Here is a 19,310-nt window from a genome sequence, read left to right as displayed (position 1 = left end):
CAGGGACTTGCTGCTTGGCAAAACTACCCAAGAACTGTCCGACGAACCGTCCACCGGCCGCTCCCTCCTTTTGCGCACAGGTGTCCTCTCCCTCTCAGAGCACCCCCTCGCCTCTCTTAGAGGACCCTCTTCTCCCACCCCCAACGATAACGAATTGTTGCTTTGGCAGCTGCGCCCCAACAACTGAGGAGAGGCGAGCCGGGCCGGGCCAGCAGCTCCTCCCCCCCAGGGGGCTGTCTGTAGCGGCCGGGAAGCTCCCACTCCCCGCGCGTCTTTGCTCCCTCCCTCTCTCGCGCCCACCCATCCCTCTCCAGGCCCGGAGCGGCGGCTGGCTGCCCCCTCCCACCTGCCGTCTATAAAAGGCTGGGTCCGGCTGGGCCGACCAGAGAGGCGGATGAACACACGGGGCTCTTCGAGGTGCTGCTAGTGTTGTTGGACGCCGGTTGCGCTCCCTGGTGCCATGGAGGTCAGCGCGTCGCGGGGAGCGCAGTCCTCTTCGGGGTCGTCGCCGGGGGACCTGGCGGACCTGAACGCGCAGGATGCGGCGACGGTGTGCGAGGCGCTGGGTCGCTACGAGGAGACGCTGCGCGGGGCTGTGCGCGAGATCCACGTGGACATCCAGGCCTTCAAGAACGGCGTGGACCGACAGGTGGCCGAAGTGCTGCGCCTGGCCAACCCGCTGGCACACAACGTGGCCGAGCTCCAGCGAGAGAACCGGCAGCTGCGCGCGCACGTGGAGCGCCTGGCCCGGCAGGTGGAGGCCCTCAACCGGGCGGCGGGGCTGCCGGACGCCTCCAGTCCCGAGCCCGAAGCCCCGACGACGACGGCGCCCTGGCCAGGCAGCAGCAGCCGCTTCGCCAGCCACGCCCGGCTCTCCCTTGCCACCAAAAGCCAGGTGAAGTCAATGGGGGTGGGCGGGCAGGTGGGATCGCGCCTTAAAAGGAGCAGCAGCAGCAGCCCCGACGGCTTGGAGGCCCCCCTGTCCCTTTCTCCCTCGCGCGCTCTCGGCCCCGACGGTCAGGGAGGCTCCGGCCACCCAGTAATCCTTGGGCGCTCTTCCTTCCTCTTGAAGAAGTACCGCTTTGGCACGGGGGGTGGGGTGGGGGTGGAGCAGGAGAGAGGAGGAAAGAAAGAGCCCACCCCCCCTAGTGGCGGCTGTCGAGCGACCCTCGAGGGCGGGGGATTTGCTGCGGGCAGGATGTTTGCACGAGCGCCTTTGCACGTCGAGCGCGCTAGCTCGAGCAGGGGGTGGTGGCCCTCCGTCCGACGCCCCCTGTGGCCTTTTCCGCGTGGGAGGGGCGCAGGAGGGCCGCCGCCCACCACCTCGAGAACGCGGTGGGCGAGGAGGGAAGAGCCCGTTCCGGCCGCGGGGCGGTGCAAAGAGCGCCGGCAGCAAGCGAGGGAGGAGTTTGGGAAACGATGCCGCCTCCTTCCTGGGGGATTGTGTGGCCGAGCAAAGCTTGTTCTCCGTGGGGGCGCTCCTGACCCCAGAACCTCTTTTCGCGAGGAAATGGCCTCTGTAGCCACGAAAGCTAAACGTCTTTAAAGTACCACAGGATGCATTTCTTGTTTTTGCAAGTGCTGGATTTGGGATGCAGAAAGAGAGCACCCTGGAGCATGTGAAGAGTACTGCTGTCCTCTGTCTGGCATTGGGCCACAGGATTGACCCATGGGAATCGGCCAGAGGTTGAGGCTGGGGATGTCTTAAGGACCAGCTGCTTGCCAAGCCCCTAAATAGAAGGATGACTTGGGACTTGGTGTCCCTGCCTCCTGTGGAGGAGATGGGATTTCTCAATCTGGATATCGGGTGGATTTAGTCCTGTGGGGATCACCTTTTGCCCTTTTGTGTGGGGCGGGGGAGGCTTGCTGATTCCCCCATGCTGGGAAATCTGGGGACATGGATGTTAAAATGTTTCCCCAAAAGCACAGGCAAACTAGACTCCCGAGAAGCTAATAACAAGCAACTGTTCCTGGAGAGCATAGCTGCATGCAACAGAAGTTAGATCAGCCACTGTTCAGACTGTTGGATTGGACCAAAGGCTAGGAGCTTTCCAGGAGCCAGGAGGACCCACCTGACAAGACCCCAGGCAGGGTCCTACCTCCATTTGTCCTTCTGCCCAGCGTTTGAACTTCACCAAGCGCATTTTGCACCTGGCTACCAGCCACTTGCGACCAAGTGAAGATGCCTGGGCGCCAGGATGCTGCCTGACGTCTCCACCCCCTGGAGGTGCATGCCTGGGGCTCACTGGATCTTCCCTGTTTTCACACACTGGCAACACATCCTTTAGAATTCTACCCGCGATATTTTTATCTGCACAATCGGAACGAATTTCAAGAACCAAAAGGTATGACTTTTGAGCCCTCTGGCCCCAAAGTAGCAACTAGGACATTCCGTTTTGGTGACTGCAACCCTGGTTTAAAGAGTCATTTGGCTCCTAGCTTATATATCTGGGTTTCTAACACTGTTTGCACCCCCACGGCATGACTCTTCAGAGCTGCACAGTCTCTGGACTGGGAGGTTGATGGGCTGCACTGGGGAACCTCTGGCCTGCCAGTTCTCCTCATTTGACCCAAACCACCTTAAGAACATAAGAACAGCCTGCTAGATCAAACCAAAGGGGGCACATCTAGTCTAGCAGGGTCATGCGGCTGGTTTGGCCCCAGCTTTTGCCATCCCACCCCCATCTGTCGGTGTGGGGACTTCAAGGCCATCTCCATGGGGAGGTCCGTGCCTTGCCCCCCTCCCAGACTCCTGATCTGCCTTTCTTTGCAAAGCCTCATCTCTGCTGCGGGGCCAAAACCTCGCTGAGACTTTCTGCTTCTGCGGTTTATCTCCCTGGCCAGTGTGTGTGTGTGTGAGTGAGAGAGAGAGAGAGTGATTTTCTTCCAGCCCCTCCTGCAGCCTCTGCTGTGTTTTTCTGAAGCCCAAAGTGGAGGAGGCAGAGGCAGTGATCCAGCTGTGTGCTCCTGCTTCCAGGTGGCTCCTGCTTTGAGCCGCCTGCTGCTGTCAGGACCACTTAGCCATGACCTCACCTTGGCAGCTGAGCCCTGGGGGGAGGGAGGGGGAGGAGAGGAGCACAGGCAGCTGGAGTCCCCCTCCAGCCCAGCAACCAGCCTCTGGCCTTTCCATCGGCATGATTAATGGCTTTTGCAGGGAGTGGGCCTGGTTTATGTTACGCTCAGTGACAGCAGAGGTTGACAGCCGGGGCTTCGGAAGGGTCTGCATTTTGTTCTCTCCAAGCTCACCTCTGGGTGCTCCCCACGTCGGCTGGGGCTGAGCGCCCAGCACCGCACCCTCGCTGTGTCACGCGAGCCCATCCTGGGCTCATGGCAGTCGCTGGTGGTGCCTCAGGGCAACTGGGGCCAGCTGCTGCTGCTGCTTAGCAGTGGCAAATGTTTCCTGCTGCCTTGTTGAGAGGGGGCTCAGGTTACAAGAAAGGAGATTCCGACTAAACACATGGGGGAAAAACTTTCTGACAGTAAGAGCTGTTCAGCAGTGGAACAGCCTCCCACGAGAGGTGGTGGACTCTCCTTCCTTGGAGGTTTTTAAGCAGAGCCATGGTTGCTTTAGCTGAGATTCCTGCATTGCCGGGGTTGGACTAGATGACCCTTGGGGTCCCTTCCAACTTTTAAGGTTCTCTGGCAGCCTCACTTTGGAGTGTTAATCCAGCTGTGGGTGGAAGGCATTGCAGGGTGGGCAGTGAGGTCCAGGTCTCCACGTTCACCCTTCACCCTTCAGCCACAGAGGCTGCTCAGAGGTCATAGCACCTAGTGGGTGCACTGGTCTGGTCAGCCGCTCTACAGGCCCCTGCCCTGTGGCTGTCTCCGAGGAACTCCTTTCACCACCTGTGGGTGACAACCAGGCATATTGCACAGGTCACCACTTCCCTCCCGCATCCCACATTCCTGTGCCTGGAGGTTTTTCTCTGTGTCCTGGATGTGGTGGAGGCTGTGGTTACTCAGCTGATGAAAAGAAAATGCTTTGTGCATGCTCCGAGAGACACTCCTTCCCGTGTTTCAGGCCCCGGACCAATATTTGAAAGGAGCTCTTTGTAAATTCCCAATTCCAGGTGGGCACATCTTCTCCAGGTGATGTACCTCCTGCTAGTGGGTTGCAGTTCCTGGCTTAAGTTTGTACCAAGGGCTGCAGGTCAGTTCTTGACAGGCGGTGGTGGGGAACAGTGCAGTCTGTTTTATTGAGGACCTGGATCTTGCAGATTTTGATATTTGGAGACATTTTTAGCACGAGTGACAAGTATAATAATCCTGCGTTTTGTGTGTGTGTGTGTAATTCTGCATTGTTATTTCGTAGATCGCTTGATAAACATAATGATTTCTCAGAAATGTGTCAGCTTTTGTCTGTGCACCTTTTTCTCGTGGGCAACTGGAAACAAGCCCCCCACCCCAATGAAGCTGAAGGTTCAAAGATTCAGGGCAGACAAAGTCCTTCTTCACACAGCACAATCTGTGGGACTCACTGCCTCAGGAGGAAGGGATGGCCACCAATTTGGATGGCTTTCCAAGTGGATGAGACAAACTCAGGGAGGAGGCAAAGGCTGTCAATGGCTCTGACCCCTGATGCTTATGTTCTGTCTCCACTGCCAGGAGGCATGTGCCCCTGAAGAGTGGGGACTGGGGGTCATCAGTGGGGAGGGGGCTGCTGCTGTTGCATTCATGTCCTGCTTATGAGGACATCTGGGGCATCTGGTTTATTTCCAGGTGTCAGATATGTTGTGTTGGGGTATCAATTAAAAACCATACAGCATTTAGCACAGCATATTACAATTGCTACAATTGGCAGGAGAATTAAAGTGGTCCATTGGGGGGGCAGAGTTTGGGAGCCCCTGTCAGCAGCACACTTGAGGTTCAGAAGCACCACCCTCTCCCCCCAAAAACTGCATTCTGAAAAGCTTTGAAGCTCTGCTCTGTGGGGTTCTGGCCCTGCACGTGCTCCTCTCAAAGTTCTCTTATTCTTTTTTTTGCAGAGTTTGGACTTAGATGATCTGAGTGACTTGAAGAGCAGGAGAGCCCCTGACTCAGCTGCATTGGAGAATGGGCACCACCAGCCCTCCGGAGGTAAGGAAGTCATGCTGGAGAAATTGTGGAGGTGGAAGGATCATTAGTTGAACCCCCTGCAATGCAGGAACCACAGCTAAATGAAGGACAGGCTGTGCTCCAGAACAGCCCCAAATTTGGCCCACTCCAAACCTGGCAAACTCGCAAGGCAGCCTTTGTGGGGTGGAGTGGGGTATGGCTTATGGGGTCTCTAAACATGTTCCCTCTTTCACCCTGTATCCATCCCAGAGATGGGAAGATGAGCGAAATCTACATTATTGGGACGGAGGTGTTTGTTTGCTTATTCATGCTTATTCATGTGTCTGAATGAAAATCAAGGCAGTTTACAAACACTCCATTTACAACTTTCAACATGAACCTTTAACATTTTTTCAGTTCTCTCTTTTTCAAAGTTGTGATTGCGATCCCCCTAGGGGATGAAGGAGGGATAGAAACGGCTGAAAAGTTTTCTGAGTACAAGAGCATAAGCCCCAGGCATAGGCAAACTCGGCCCTCCAGATGTTTTGGGACTACAACTCCCATCATCCCTAGCTAACAGGATCAGTGGTCAGGGATGATGGGAGTTGTAGTCCCAAAACATCTGGAGGGCTGAGTTTGCCTATGCCTGGCATAAGCAAATATCCCAAGTCATGGATTGCGGAAAGGTGCCAGCGGAGTTGAGCGAGCCTTGCTCTGGGAGCCATCAGGCTGAAGTGGGACCTCCTTTCTCCCTTCTCTGACCACCTCCCTCCACCCAAACCTGAGAACAGGGGAACTTTGGCAATCAGGAAATGAGCAGCCAACTCCTTGCTGTTCACCTGCTGCAGTGAGTCGCTGCTTCTGGCTTGCAAGTGCCCCCAAAGTCCTGCCTGCTTTCTCCAACACAGAGGAGGATCTCTGCAGTGGCAAATGCCAACCAGCATTCAGGACGGCAACCTGCCACCCCCAGCTAAATACATAGAGGTTCAGAAAAAGGCAACCAAAATGATCAAGGGGATGGAGCAAATCCCCTACAGCAGCCTTTCTCAACCTTGGGTCCCCAGATGTTGTTGAACTACAACTCCCATCACCCCTAGCTAGCAAGGCCAGAGCTCAGGGACGATGGGAGTTGTAGTCCCAACAACATCTGGGGAACAATAGGTTGAGAACCGCTGCCCTATGGGGAAAGGTTGCAGCATTTGGGACTTTTTAGTTTAGAGAAAAGGCGAGTAAGAGACGACATGATAGAAATTTATAAAATGATGCATGTCGTAATTGGAGGAAGTGGATGGAGAAAGGTTCAGCGAAGCTGAATGCTGGAAGGTTCAGGACAGAGAAAAGAAAATACTTCATGCAGCACATAGTTAAACTGTGCAAATCCCACAGCAGGTCAGTGGTGGTCTCCAACTTGGATTGCTTTCAAGGAGGATTGGGCCGATTCATGGAGGAGGAGAGAGCTCTCCATAGCTGTTGGCCACCATGGCCCAGCTCTGCCTCTGCAGTTGGAGGCAGCAATGCTTCAGACTACCAGTTGCTGGAAACCTCAGGCGGGGGGAGAGTGCTCTTGAGCTCAACTTCTGCTTGTGTGTTTCACAAAAGAGGCATCTGGTGGCCACTGTGACAATAGGATGCTAGCAGGCGGATCTCTGGTTTGGCAAAAGCAGCAGTGTCCTGGAGGGGGGCCACACACACATGTTCTGCACTGGAAAGCTCAGTTGGTTAGAACTATTAAGTGTTGATAACACCAAGGCTGCAGGTTCGATTCCTGTATGGGACAGCTTCGTATTGCTGCATTGCAGGGGGTTGGACTAGATGATCCTCAGGTCCCTTCCAACTCTATAGTTCTATTTTCCTTCTTGCCACCGTCCTCGCTCCCCGCCATCCCAGTAGTTTGAAGCAATAGCATGTTTGTGTCAGCTGCAGGAAATGATAATAATCTCAGAAGGAGGAAAAAACAAGATGTTGCAAACTGCTTGGAGGGATCCGTCCTCCTCTAAAAGATGGTCTAGAATTTTTCCATTAACGCGAACTGTTCACTATGAACATGCAGAGCCCCAGTAGTGACCTTTGCACTCAGTCTACTTTTGCATCTCTCCCTGTACCCCCAGGCCTGGGGGGGCCTCCTCCTCCTCTCCACCGGCCGAATTCTTCCCCCGAGGCCCACGAGCCGGCAGTGAGTCTGCGGATGCCGCACCTTCCTGTGACCTCCGTCACCAGAGTATCGGAAACCTATTCGGGAGAAACCACGGGGTCGCCCATCTCGCCAAACGCTCCCGGAGGGCAGCCGAGCGAGGCTGTGTCGAAAACATCAAGCCAAGGAGGTAAAAGAAGAGCAGGAACCCAGACGGTGGCTGGTGGCAGCGGGAGGCATGTGGCTCCCTTCAGCCATTGAGGGCCTCACCCCCAAGGCGACCCGTGAGTGTTGTGCCTCAGACCCCAGCAGGATTGCCAGGAGGCTTTGTGCTAGGCCCTTTAAATATGTGTTTACTGTGGAGTTATAGGTACAGTGGTACCTCGGGTTACATACACTTCAGGTTACATATGCTTCAGGTTACAGACTCTGCTAACCCAGAAACAGTACCTCGGGTTAAGAACTTTGCTTCAGGATGAGAACAGAAATCGTGCAGCGGTGGCACAGCGGCAGCAGGAGGCCCCATTGGCTAAAGTGGTGCTTCAGGTTAAGAACAGTTTCAGGTTAAGAACGGACCTCCGGAACGAATTAAGTACTTATCCCGAGGTACCACTGTGCAGTCATACCTTGGGTTGAATGTGCTTCATGTTGAGCGCTTTCGGCTTGCGCTCCGCGGCAGCCCAGGATAACGGAGTGCGTTACTTCCGGGTTTTGCCGCTCGCGCATGCGCAGACACTCAAAATGACATCATGCATGGAAGCGGCAAAACGCGACGCGCAGATGCGCCGTCGCGTCTTACGTTCTATTCAGGATGCAAACGGGGCTCCGGAACGGATCTCGTTCGCATCCTGAGGTACCACTGTAATTGTAGTAGAGGGTCCCCCAAATCTCCACAGCAGCTTAGAGGATCAACTGTTCAAACACTTTTGCCAGAGTGGGGTGAGGCCCACCCTCCTGGTCCATCAGCCTGGGTCTGATCCTTCAAGGGCTCTTCACATGCTTTGAGATAAATAGACGCCTGCCTTCCTTTGCATGAAAACCAAACCTGCAGGCTTCTGACTTCTGCTTCTTTGCAGTGAGCGCAGTGAAGAATTGGAGCATAAGTTCCACGAGGACCGGAAGCGCCGCCGTCACCTCAGGTCAGCTGGCTTGTCCAACTGAATAGCTTCCCCCGTCCCACCATTTACAACAAGGGGTTTCCATAATTACAGTATGGAGGTGAATTCAGGGGCCACCCCGAGGCTGAAGGCGCTGGCAGGCCAAATTGCCTGTCCGGCAACACCGGAATCCTAACCCTGCTCAGGGCTCACTGAGATAGAGTGACGTAAGCAAATGCTGGACATGATTAAGCCATGCAACTGCCCTCCCCACCACAGGAGGCAGTGTTGGCCACCAACTCGGATGGCGTTAAAGGACTAGGCAAATTCATGGAGGAGAGGGCTATGGATGGCAACTAGCCACAATGGCTATGCTCTGCTTCTGAATACCTCAGGAAGAGGATTCTTGAGCTCGGGTCGTGTTTGTGGGTTTCCCACAATAGGCATCTGGTCAGCCACTGTGAGAACAGGATACTGGACTAGATGGGCCATTGGCTTGATCCAATGGACTCTTCTTACGCTCTTATGGCCCACTGCTACATGGATCTGCGTGACACTCAAAACACCAAGCCTGCATTAGCTAGGGGACATTGATGGACCCTTGGCTCTGCAAAGACTGGAGGAGATGGACTTAGGTAGCAAACAGGAGTCTCTGTTTATGAGCCTGGTTAACCAGCAGCAATAAATACCTTAAAGGGATCTGGGCACATGTGGCTATAAGGATTTTTGGGGAGTAGAAAAGCCAATTGTTCCCTGGGCAGGAGTTCTGTAAAGGGGGGTGGGTGGGCACCACCAAAATGCCTTCACCCTCATTCATTTCATTTTATCCACAGAGAAATTCTCTTCTGTGACGAAGTCAGTGTCAGCCATAACCTACGGAGCCCACCAGGCTAGTGAAAGGTGAGGCTTTGGGGCTGGGGGGGGGGGCTTGGAGGCATCATTCAGGGAGCCCCCACAACTTCAAAAGGATTGGTCATCTGTAGCTCTCTTTTAATGGGACATTTGCCTGTTTCTCTTGTTCTGACAGCATCGTTGCAGACAACCAGCGGGATGCAGCCCCGAAATCCCATTCCCCACCCCCCACGGTCCACAGGCAGGTGGAGAAACGGAGAGAGTTGGTGAGGTCTCAGACGCTGCCCCGGACCTCTGGGACACAGGCCAGGAAGGCCCTCTTCGAGAAGTTTGATCAGGACAGCGGGAAGTATGTGGCGCCTCCTGTGATCCCAGTTTGTAGCTGTGAGGGGTGCATATCTATACGCACTTGTATGAAATGGGGGTACAGCTGACTTGACAGCAGTACATGCATAAAGAATCCAGGGGTTTTAGTAAACCAGAAGCTGTATGTGTGATGCAGCAGCAAGAAAGGCTAATGCAATTCTAGGCTGATCAACCAAAGTCTAGTGTCCAGATCAAGGGAAGTAATAATACTACTGCCTTAGTCATAACACACCTGGAATACTGTGTCCAGTTCTGGGCATGACAGTTTAAGAAGGACATTGACAAGCCGGAAGGTGTGCAGAGGAGGGTGACCCAAGATGGTCAAATTTCCTGCAAGCAAAGGAGGGACAAAAACTCTCGTGGCAGCCACAGCCCAGCTCATGGAGGAGACTGCTATTGACAGCTTCTAGCCCCAGTGGCTGGGCCGTGCCTCCACACTGGGAATAGCCAAGTCGGTAGAGCATGAGACTCTTAAATCTCAGGGTGGTGGGTTTGAGCCCCATGTTGGGCAAAAGATACCTGCATTGCAGGGGGTTGGACTAGATGACCCTTGTGGTCCCTTCAAACTCTACAATTCTATGCTCTTCCCTGCAGGGGCAAAGGGGAGGGACGGGCCAAGCTGAAGCGGTCGCAGAGCTTTGGGGTCGCCAGTGCGAGCAGCATCAAGCAGATCCTCCTCGACTGGTGCCGATCCAAAACCATCGGCTACAAGGTATTCGCTTATTCTGTTGCCTGTATCTCCCACCTCCTTCTTTGCGGAGCTCTGGGTGGCGTGAGGGGGTCTCCCTCTTCCTCATTTAATCCTCACAACCCTGTGGGGTAGGCTAGGCTGAGAGGCAGGGCCTGATCCCCAAGGTTATACCCAGCCAACTTGATGGCCAAGTAGGGATCCCCATCTCACCGTCTCCCTCCTTCACTCTTGTAGAGCCCCATGGCCTGTTGTGAAAGGGGAGGGGGCTTCGTAACCCTGATAGCACAGAGCATTCCTTCCTTCTAACTTCTGCCCCCTCCCCTCCACCTCCGGCAGCACATCGACCTGCAGAACTTCTCCTCCAGTTGGAGTGACGGTATGGCATTCTGTGCCCTGGTCCACTCCTTCTTCCCAGAGGAATTTGACTACCAAGCACGAGACCCCACCAAGCGCAAGGAGAACTTTGAAGTGGCCTTCAGCACGGCGGAGTAAGTTGGCTGCAGCCTCCCCTGCTGCCTGAGCTGGAAGCTCACCCTTAGTGGGCACAGAGATTGGTTGCACAGGCTCTCCAGTTCAGTTTGTGGCATTTATAGCCTCTGCCTGACATTTGGGGAGGGCTTGCAGGGCAGGGGGCGGAGAGAGAAAATGTTCTGAGACGGAGGACCTGGGGCAAGTCCACCTGAGCCTCCTTTGCAGGGAGGTCTGAGGAATGACCACATTTGAAAAACAGTACAGTTCTGGTTGCCTCGCCTCAAAAAGGAGTTGGGAAAGGTCCAGAATAAGGCACCCCAAGTGATCAAGGGGGTGCAGCAACTCGGGTGGTGCAGTGGGTCTGGCTGCTAATCAGGGATAGTTGCGGGCACGGTTCCTGCATTTGCAGGGGGTTGGACTAGATGGCCCTTTGGGTCTCTTCCAACTTACAATTCTGTGACTCCCTTATAAGGAACAGTTGCAGCAATTGGGACTTTTTGCTTGGAGAAAAGGCAAGTAAGATGTTTAGGAAAAGCTGCAGAACTTGTGAACACGCAGTGAAGCTGCACATAGGAAGATTCAGTATAGAGAAAAAGCATTTCATGCAGCATGTAGCTCAACTGTGGAACTCCCTGCCACTGGAGGAAGTGATGTCCACCATCTTGGATGGCTTTAAAAGGGGATTGGGCAAGGTCATGGAGGAGGAGAGGTCTATTAGTCGCAATGGCTATGCACTGACTTGGAATCCGTTTCTGGAAACCACAGTAGGGGAGAAAACTCTTGTGCTTGTGTCCTGTTTGCGGGTTTCCTGCAGGCATCCGGTTGGTCGCTGTGAGAACAAGATGCTGGGCTAGATGGGCCCCCTTTGGCCTGATCATCAGGCTCTTTCAATGTTCCTCTCTCTCTCTCTCCTTCCTCTGACTCTCGGCTGCCTCTTGCAGGAAAATGGCCGGCTGTGACCGCCTGATCGAAGTGGACGACATGATGCTGATGGGCCGCAAGCCGGACCCCATGTGCGTCTTCACCTACGTCCAGTCCCTCTACAACCACCTCCGGCGCTTTGAATGAAGCCAGCGCAGGCCGTGAAGGGAGCTGCCACGGCCGCCTGCCAAGAGGGTTGTGGCGCTGCGCTCGCCGGAGGAGCAAACAGTTGCTTCCTCCCCTGTGCCCACCTCTTCCAGCGTGGCCGTGGAGGGAGGCCCCAGGCGGGCACAGGCTGCCACCGCCCCAGGCCCAGTGCCAGTGGGTTGTGGCGGCAGGGCTTGCTGGTCGAGGCAGAGGTTTCTTGTTCTCTCCAGGCAGCTGAGGCTGGAGGAGGTGCTCAGGCTGCCCTTTCCTCCATTTGGCACAGCCCCCCAGGGGTGTCTGCCTGTGCCTGGAAGCTGCCTTCATCATGTGTGCCAACAGAGCTCAGTGCCACCCTCTCACCCACCCCTGAGCCCTGTTTTCCTGAGTTGAGGTTAGTAGCAGAGGCTGGATGCCAGGTGCTAGATGTGGCCAGGGGTTAAGTTCTTGAAGGAACCCCCCAGCCTGTGTGTGTGTGTGTTTGGCATTGGGCAGCCCAGTTCCGTTTTTACTTCTACTGTGAAGGCAACCTTGCTTCCGCTGCCCAACTCCAAGGTGCAACAGCCCATGTGGCCAAGCTGAGAGCTGAACAATTGCCCCATTGGCCACAGGAGCCACAAGTCAGATTGCCAAGGCCAGCCTGGTTCCTCTTTGTCCCACTTTCATTTCCCACTTTCAAGGCAGGCCACGCTGTTTATATATGTGTGTGTGTGTGTGTGTGTGTGTGTGTTCACTCTGTCTTCCTGCTTTGGACATAGTTGAAGCCAGCCTGAAGACCCCAGGGGGTTAGAGGGCAGAAGACTCTGCATAGTTCCCCAAATATGGAAACTGAGCAGGACTTCTTGTCTCAAACAGCCCCCCTCCCAGCTTGAAAATGAGCCCTAAAATTCTGCACCCTGTGGAGGAGGGCTCCTTAGTTCTGCTAGGCACCCGCTACCCCCACCCTGACCCACCCTAAAAAAGGTGCTTCCGGCTTCCTCAGGCCAGCAAGAGCTTTTGGGCTAAGGCTTCCTTGCTGATATTTATACATACATATATATATAATGCCTGGCTCTGTACAGATGGCCATTTCTAATCCTCTCTCGATATATTAAAAGGCAGCTCTTGTTTGGTCTTCGTCCTTTTATTCTGAAAAGCAACATTTATGAACTTGTAAACATCAAGTCAACCTTAAATAACAGCGGCAACTAAGTTAGAAAAAGAGACAGACATAAAAAGGCACGAACATCAGAAACACGCAACGGCTTTCCTCGAAATGGGTGCAATGGCTGCTTCCTAGAGTGGAGAGGAATTGCCCCCAGGAACAAATCGAGCTTCTCTGCACGTGCGAATGGATGCAGGCAGATTCTGTCCCCTCTAAAGGAGGGGAGGGGGCTGCTGTGCTTGCTTGAGCTTGCAATGCAAAGCCTCTCTCCTGTAATGCATCTGCTCCCGAAACACACTGGCAGCAGCTGACTTGGAGTGGACAGCACCTCTCCCCACCCCTGGAATTGGTAGCAGGAAGAGTATGCGCTCCTGACCATAAATAGGTATACGAAAGCCATGTGGCGCTTGAGCTGGAAGCATTTTGGAGTACCGATCAGTGTTCCCAGAGAATGGGGGGTGGGCAAGGTTAATAAGAGCAAGGTGACCCTTTTGCTGGGGGGCTATCCTGGAAGAGGGGAACCTCTGACCTTACAAGGCTTCCCCCTCTCCTGGGTGGGTGGGAGGGAGGGAGGGAAGGGAGAGGAAATGGGAGCTTTGGGTGGGGCGGGGATTCGTCCGCCAGCCCCTCCTGCACCAGAAGAGCCTCACATGGTTTTCCAGACCTTGTTGAGAAGTTTCACCACCTCCTCGTAAATGACAAAAACGATGGCCACATCCAGGCAGACCCGGCCCAGACGGGGGACCGTCCCTTTGTAGAACCTGTGCAAGGGAAGAGATCCCAAAGTCAGAAAAAGGGTTTTCAACAGGTTGCCCCCCCCCTGTTAACCCAATATCAGACAGCAGCTGGAGGGTGGAGACTCGGAGGGGCTGGACCAAGGAGACCTGGGTTCAAAACCCAGCCCAGCTATTTATTTTATGTAAGTTTTGATTGAGTTTATTTTACAACATATACACACTTATCAAACTAAACATAAAAATAATCACGCCCAATCAAAAAACAAACAGCAACAGAACAAAAAACAAAAAGATACAAATAAAACATAATAACTATGGAAACTTATACAAAACAACCCGTCCACAAAATATATACATACTGTATTTCAACTCTTCTTCCAATTGGCTTCTTTCATCCTCTACATGGTTCTGTTTTCAATTTTTGGTAAATGTCTCCTTTTTAGTTATTTTATTATCCCTTATATTTTCTGTTTTTAATAGCTCAGCTATTTAGGCTCATTGGGTGAGCAGCAGGGTCCGTCACTGTGTCTCAGCCTGGCCTACTTCACAGGGTTGCTTTGTGGATAAAATGGGCAGTGGTAAAAGGAAAGAGGACCACACACACTTGCTTTGAGCGCACTGGATGAAAGCCACGAATAAGATCTTTAAACAAATCTGTCGGGGATTCCTGAGCTGTGATTCCTGCATTGCAGGACCCTCGGGGCTCCCTTCCAACTCTACAATTCTGTACTAATTAAATGAGTGGGCTGCCTGCAGAGTCAGCAGCTGCAGGTAGGGACATCTTGCAAGGGAAGGCAGAGAACCCTTGGAGGCACGGGGAATGTCTTCTGTGCTACATCACATATGTCAACAACTGAGAATTGGCAGTGTGTCTTATGACAAATATGAGAGGGGGAAGAGGAGAAAATGCCAGACAGTGGTTCCATCCGGTATCCTGCCTCCCAGGGTGTATTTTTTATTTATAAAAATACTTCTATAGCACTGTATCAAAAAAATCAAAAAAGAAATCAAAGAGGTATATAGAAACAAAACCATAAAAACAGTTTTAAACAGCCATCAACTAGCCATTGTGGAAGGGTGTGTATTCTCAATTGCTTGCACAGGCCTGGCAGAATAGAAAAGCTTTCAGCAGGCATTTAAATGGTGGCATGGTGGTGCATGCTGCATCTCTAGTTGCAGAGAGTTCCACAGGACTGGGCTGATGCAACACCAAGGGCTCGGTTTCTCTGACCGGTGATGCTGCTGCAGGTGATCTCAGTGATCAAGCTGGGATAGAAGGGTTCAGGCAGTCAATGCTGCAACCACAAGAACTCTGCAGAAGATAAACTGGAGTGCTAAAGTCCAGTACAGTGTGGGAGATGGTACACTTGGCTTGGCTGTGGGTGGGTGAGAGTGGGGAGAAAAGGCCTGGATTCAAATCGCTGCTCAGCCTCAAGGCTCACTGAGCAGCCTTGGTAAAATCAGTATATCTAGGCCTGGCCTACCTCGTAAGATTGTTGTTAAGGCTAAAACACCACTGAGTCGCCAAAGAGGAGAGAAAGTGAGATAAAAGGCCTAAAGCAGACAAAGGAGCCCCAGTTCAAGTCAGATAAGATGAAGGCCAGTTTAGCCTCACTCACGCCAAAGGGCCCTCGTTTTTCAGGATCTGGTAGGCACAGTCCAGGGTGTTTCGGTACTTGTATGCTTCCAGTCCCTTGAGAAAGAGAAGAGGCAGGTTTGGAGTTAAGAGCAGCTGAAATCCAGCCCCTTCCCAGAGGTGGCTGGGGGTGCCCTCACCTGCATCCTGGTCTTGATGACATCCAGAGGGGTGTTGCCAAAGACGCTGGCTGCTCCCGCAGTGGCCCCAAACGCAGCCGTGACAAACGGGTTCATCTCCCTGTGGGGGTCGTCCCCTGCCAGGCCCAGCAGAAGGGCAGAGAAAGGCATTTAGGCTGATGAAGGAAAGGACTGCCACCACCAGCAGCACAGGGGTAAAGAAAGCCCATCCCTGGCTTAGCCGAGTGTCTTACCTAGATACCAGTTGCGGAAGGAGGTCATGACGAAGAAGCGGATAGCCTGGTTGGAGCCTTGCTTGAGGACGGTGGCCGTGAGGCCCTGGTAGGTCCCACGCAGGCCTGCAGGACAGAGAAAATGGGGAGCTCTGGTTAGGGGGCAGCTGCTGCCTGGGTTCCTTCAAGTCCACCTGGCCTCGGGCCAAGAGAGAGTTTAGAGGTTTCTGTGTGGCAGACACCCCTGTGGCTCTACACTGCTTGGGCAAAGCTTCCCCCATTTTCGGGAAAAGGCCATAACTCAGTGTTTTTGCATTGCATTGCAGAGGGTTGGACTGGATGACCCTTGGGGTTCCCTTCTATACGATTCTACAGTAGAGCATCTGCTTTGCATGCAGAAAAGAACCGGCATGGTGTGGTTAGTTGCCCTCTTCTGAACACCTTCCAGCTTGCAAGTAGCCTTCTTAAACTGGGGTGCCCAGAACCAGATGCAGGAGTCCAGGTGGGGTCTTTGTGGCAGAATTCGCCACCAAGGAACTGTAACAAGGGCTTTATTTGTTATTCTACTGCACAGACAAAAGCAGCTGCCTGCATTTCTGCTCCAGCTTACCTTGTTCCCGCACAATTTCCCGAACTCCGTGGAAAAAGCCTCTGTACCTGGGTGTCAGGGACCCCTGATCGTGAATGAACTTCACCTGCAAACGGTAACGAAGAATAATGAATTCAGCACCAAACTTATTCCTTGCCTGTGTCTGTCCTCATCAATAAATCCATAGCTAAAAATAGGATAGGAGAAAATGAGGGCCGAGGTGCCCTCCTGCCACACCGAGAATGTGCTCTAAATGGTGCATCAAGCTCGACCTGGGTGGTGCAGTGCTTAGTGCAGGGTACCTGGCTGCTATCAGGGAGACCTGGGTTCGGGGGGGGGGGGAATCCACTGAGCCACAAAACTTCCAGCTTGACCTCAGGCCAACAGCCAGACCTACTTCACAGGTAGGTAATGTTAGAAGAGCGTGTGATGTCATGCACGCATGACAGGACCCCCCCCCCAACGACGGGCACAACTGCATGCCTCTGGGTGGGGGTACATTCATTCCCACCGGCCTCTGCCTCAAGGCTGCAGTTCCATCCCATCTGCTATGAGATGCAACCAATGCTTGGAGCTCCACCTACCTTGATGGTCTCCATGGGGCAGACGACCACCACGGCCTCCGCCACGCCAGCCCCAAGGCCACACAGCAAACTCTTCTTGCTGTCCAGCTTCCCTTGAGGGTCCTTGGCAGAATTGCTGAGGACCTCAAAGACCCCAAACCTGCAGAAAACCAGGGGGCCCAAACTGTGTCATGGGATCATAGAATTGTAGAGTTGGAAGAGATCCCAGAGAGTCAGCTAGCCCAACCCAATGCAGGGATCACAACTACAGAATCCCTGACAGATGGACATCCAACCTCTGCTTTAAAACTTTCCATGAAGGAGAGTCTGCTACCTTCTGCGGGGGTCCGTCTGTCTTAAGAAGACAGGAGTTCGTCTTAGATCTGTCCAGCCTAAGATGGACAGTGGGGTGGGGTGGGGGGACAAAGGAGACCCCACCAGAGGATTTGGATGCCATCCTCTTCTAGTGCAGAGGTTTTCAACCTTTTTTGTGTCCACGACTCCCTTGACCAACTACATTCTTTCTGTGGCACCCCATGTGGGGCCTAGGAGCCCAGTTATGTCACCTCTTGCCTGCAGAGCTGGCAGCCTCTCAACCTTTTTTGGACACCCCCTCTTGGGTGTTCCCTCAGCCTCCTCTCCTCTCCCCTCTCCTTGGGAGTTCTCTGGGCAGCTGCTGCTGCTGCCACCCCTGGTCTCTGAACTTCCCCTCCTGACCCAAAGAGAGGTGCCTCTCAGAGGCAACCTTTGCCTGCAGAGCTTATAGACAGGACTGCTGCAATAAACAGCTGTGGAAGCCTACGGGAGGCAGAGACGCAAGAGGGCAACAGAGGAGGGAGGGGAAAGAAAGAGGGGCAGAGGCCAGTGTTGCCCACGGCACCCCTGACCATCATTCAAGGCACCCCAGGGTGCCACAGCATACTGGTTGAAAACCACTGCTCTAGTGAGTCCATTTGGGTGCTGTATTTAGGACCCCCAAAGCGGCCCCTGTGTGCAAGTCTGAGAAAAGCCAACAGGGTGATGTCGCCAAGAAAGAACAGCAGGTGCTTACCTGACAGCAGATTTTGGGATGGAGCCGTACAGCAGGGAGCTGAGGCCCCTGTACAGCCCCCGGAAGCCATGGTCCTGGACAGTCAGTCTCACACAGTGCCCTGCAAGGGAGGCACCAAAGATGCTGTGAGTACAGGAGATGTGGAATGCGGACTGGCTCACTTGCAAGAGCTGCCTGGAGCTCCTGGCTTGAGTAAAGTTCTGGGAAGGGAATCCAAAGTCATTGCAAGGCAGAAGGTCTGTGATCACTCAGCTGTAAGGCCTCTGCTTCACTTGCTAGTCTGCACATGGGCTCAAGGGAAGCCTCAGTTTCACAGAGGGGGTGTGGCCCATCTAGATCACAAGGAGGGGGTCAGGTGGAGAGATATTTGTAGGGGGCACAAATATGCCTTGTTCTTGGGAAGGGCTGAATCTAACAGCAAGTGCCTGAGAAGATATTAGGCCCACCCACCAACCTGCCCTGCATAGGGAGACTGGGTCTAAACAACACCAGAACAAGGAGAGGAGTCCCAGTAGGGGGTCAGAGCAGCCAGTCATAGAATTGTAGACTTTGAAGGGATCCCCAAGGGTCATCTAGTCTAACCCCCGCCATGCAAAGGCCTTGGGACTCTGGCCAGCCCGCTCCAAGGGGTGGAAAGGGTGGCTGACCAATGCTCCTGTAGCGTGGTGGGTTGGCCCTCTCATCCAGCTGCAGCTGCGTCTTGACATACTCGGTGGGGAAGGTGATGCAGATCTCGATGCCCCCCGCAATGCCGCCTGAGCAGGAGAGAGAAAAGGGGGTGAGGTGTCAGTGAGCTGGGCCCTGATCTGCGTGGAGGAAAGAGGGATGCTCCGTGCCCGAAGAGTCAGCCTGCTGTGTCCTGCTCAGCAGGGCAGGCGGTGCTTCAAGAGAGTCAGGTCTGGGCAGCAGAGGAAGCCGCGTTGCACCAAAGGAGGGCGATGACGGTTCGCCTAACTCAGTACTGCCGGTACTGACTGGCAGCGCCTCTCTAGGGTGCCCGTCGGGAGGTCCTCTCCCATTCCCACCCCTGGAGATGCTGCGTCGGGGGCTTTCTGCAGATAGAAGCAGGTGCTGTGCCCACTGAGCAACACGGTCCTTTGAAGGGCTCTCTCCACCCATCCTTCAGCCTCCGGGCCAGAGAGGGGCTCTCGGGGGCCAAAGGCGAGGAGGAGCCACGGGGAAGCGAAGGGACGCCAACCCGCCCGCGCCGGTGGGACCGGGAGGTCGCGCCGTCAACCAAAGGGACGGTCTCCTCCTCCTCTCCCCTCATTCCACACCGCAGTGTGTTCTGTGCCCGCCCGCCCGCCCAGGGGACGGAAAGTGGGTGCGGGGGAGGGGCCGCCGCGGCCGTTTCTGCCTCACCTGCCAGGATGGCCTTGCCCGGGTGGGTCAATTTGGGCCGGCCGGGGGCGGCGGCGGCCACCGGAGGGGCTCGAGCCCCGCCAGGCTCCGAGGTCTCGGCCATTCCGACACGCCCAGGCGACTGTGAGGCTGAGGCGGCTCCTCGGCTCGATTACAATATTCATAAGCC

General features: G+C 54.3%; 2 protein-coding genes across 2 annotated transcripts; one reads left to right on the top strand and one right to left on the bottom strand.

The window, feature by feature from the left end:
- The first annotated feature begins 301 nt into the window (after positions 1-301).
- SMTNL2 (smoothelin like 2) lies at positions 302-12,814 on the top strand. Its single transcript, XM_053366708.1, has 9 exons — positions 302-895; positions 4,986-5,076; positions 7,143-7,355; positions 8,242-8,304; positions 9,096-9,162; positions 9,290-9,463; positions 10,075-10,192; positions 10,508-10,659; positions 11,584-12,814. The coding sequence occupies exons 1-9, from the start codon at positions 461-463 to the stop codon at positions 11,708-11,710; spliced, it is 1,440 nt and encodes a 479-aa protein (XP_053222683.1). The 5' UTR covers positions 302-460; the 3' UTR covers positions 11,711-12,814.
- LOC128402528 (tricarboxylate transport protein, mitochondrial-like) lies at positions 12,812-19,305 on the bottom strand. Its single transcript, XM_053366709.1, has 9 exons — positions 19,142-19,305; positions 18,427-18,534; positions 17,780-17,879; positions 16,750-16,888; positions 16,187-16,271; positions 15,598-15,702; positions 15,365-15,480; positions 15,208-15,281; positions 12,812-13,612 (listed from the first exon to the last, which is right to left on the bottom strand). The coding sequence occupies exons 1-9, from the start codon at positions 19,242-19,244 to the stop codon at positions 13,498-13,500; spliced, it is 945 nt and encodes a 314-aa protein (XP_053222684.1). The 5' UTR covers positions 19,245-19,305; the 3' UTR covers positions 12,812-13,497.
- Positions 19,306-19,310: the final 5 nt, after the last annotated feature.

Source organism: Podarcis raffonei, chromosome 15, assembly GCF_027172205.1.
Source record: "Podarcis raffonei isolate rPodRaf1 chromosome 15, rPodRaf1.pri, whole genome shotgun sequence".
Classification (NCBI taxonomy): domain Eukaryota; kingdom Metazoa; phylum Chordata; class Lepidosauria; order Squamata; family Lacertidae; genus Podarcis; species Podarcis raffonei.
The sequence above is the reverse complement of the archived record's forward strand: the minus strand, read 5'-3'. Positions and strand labels throughout refer to the sequence as shown.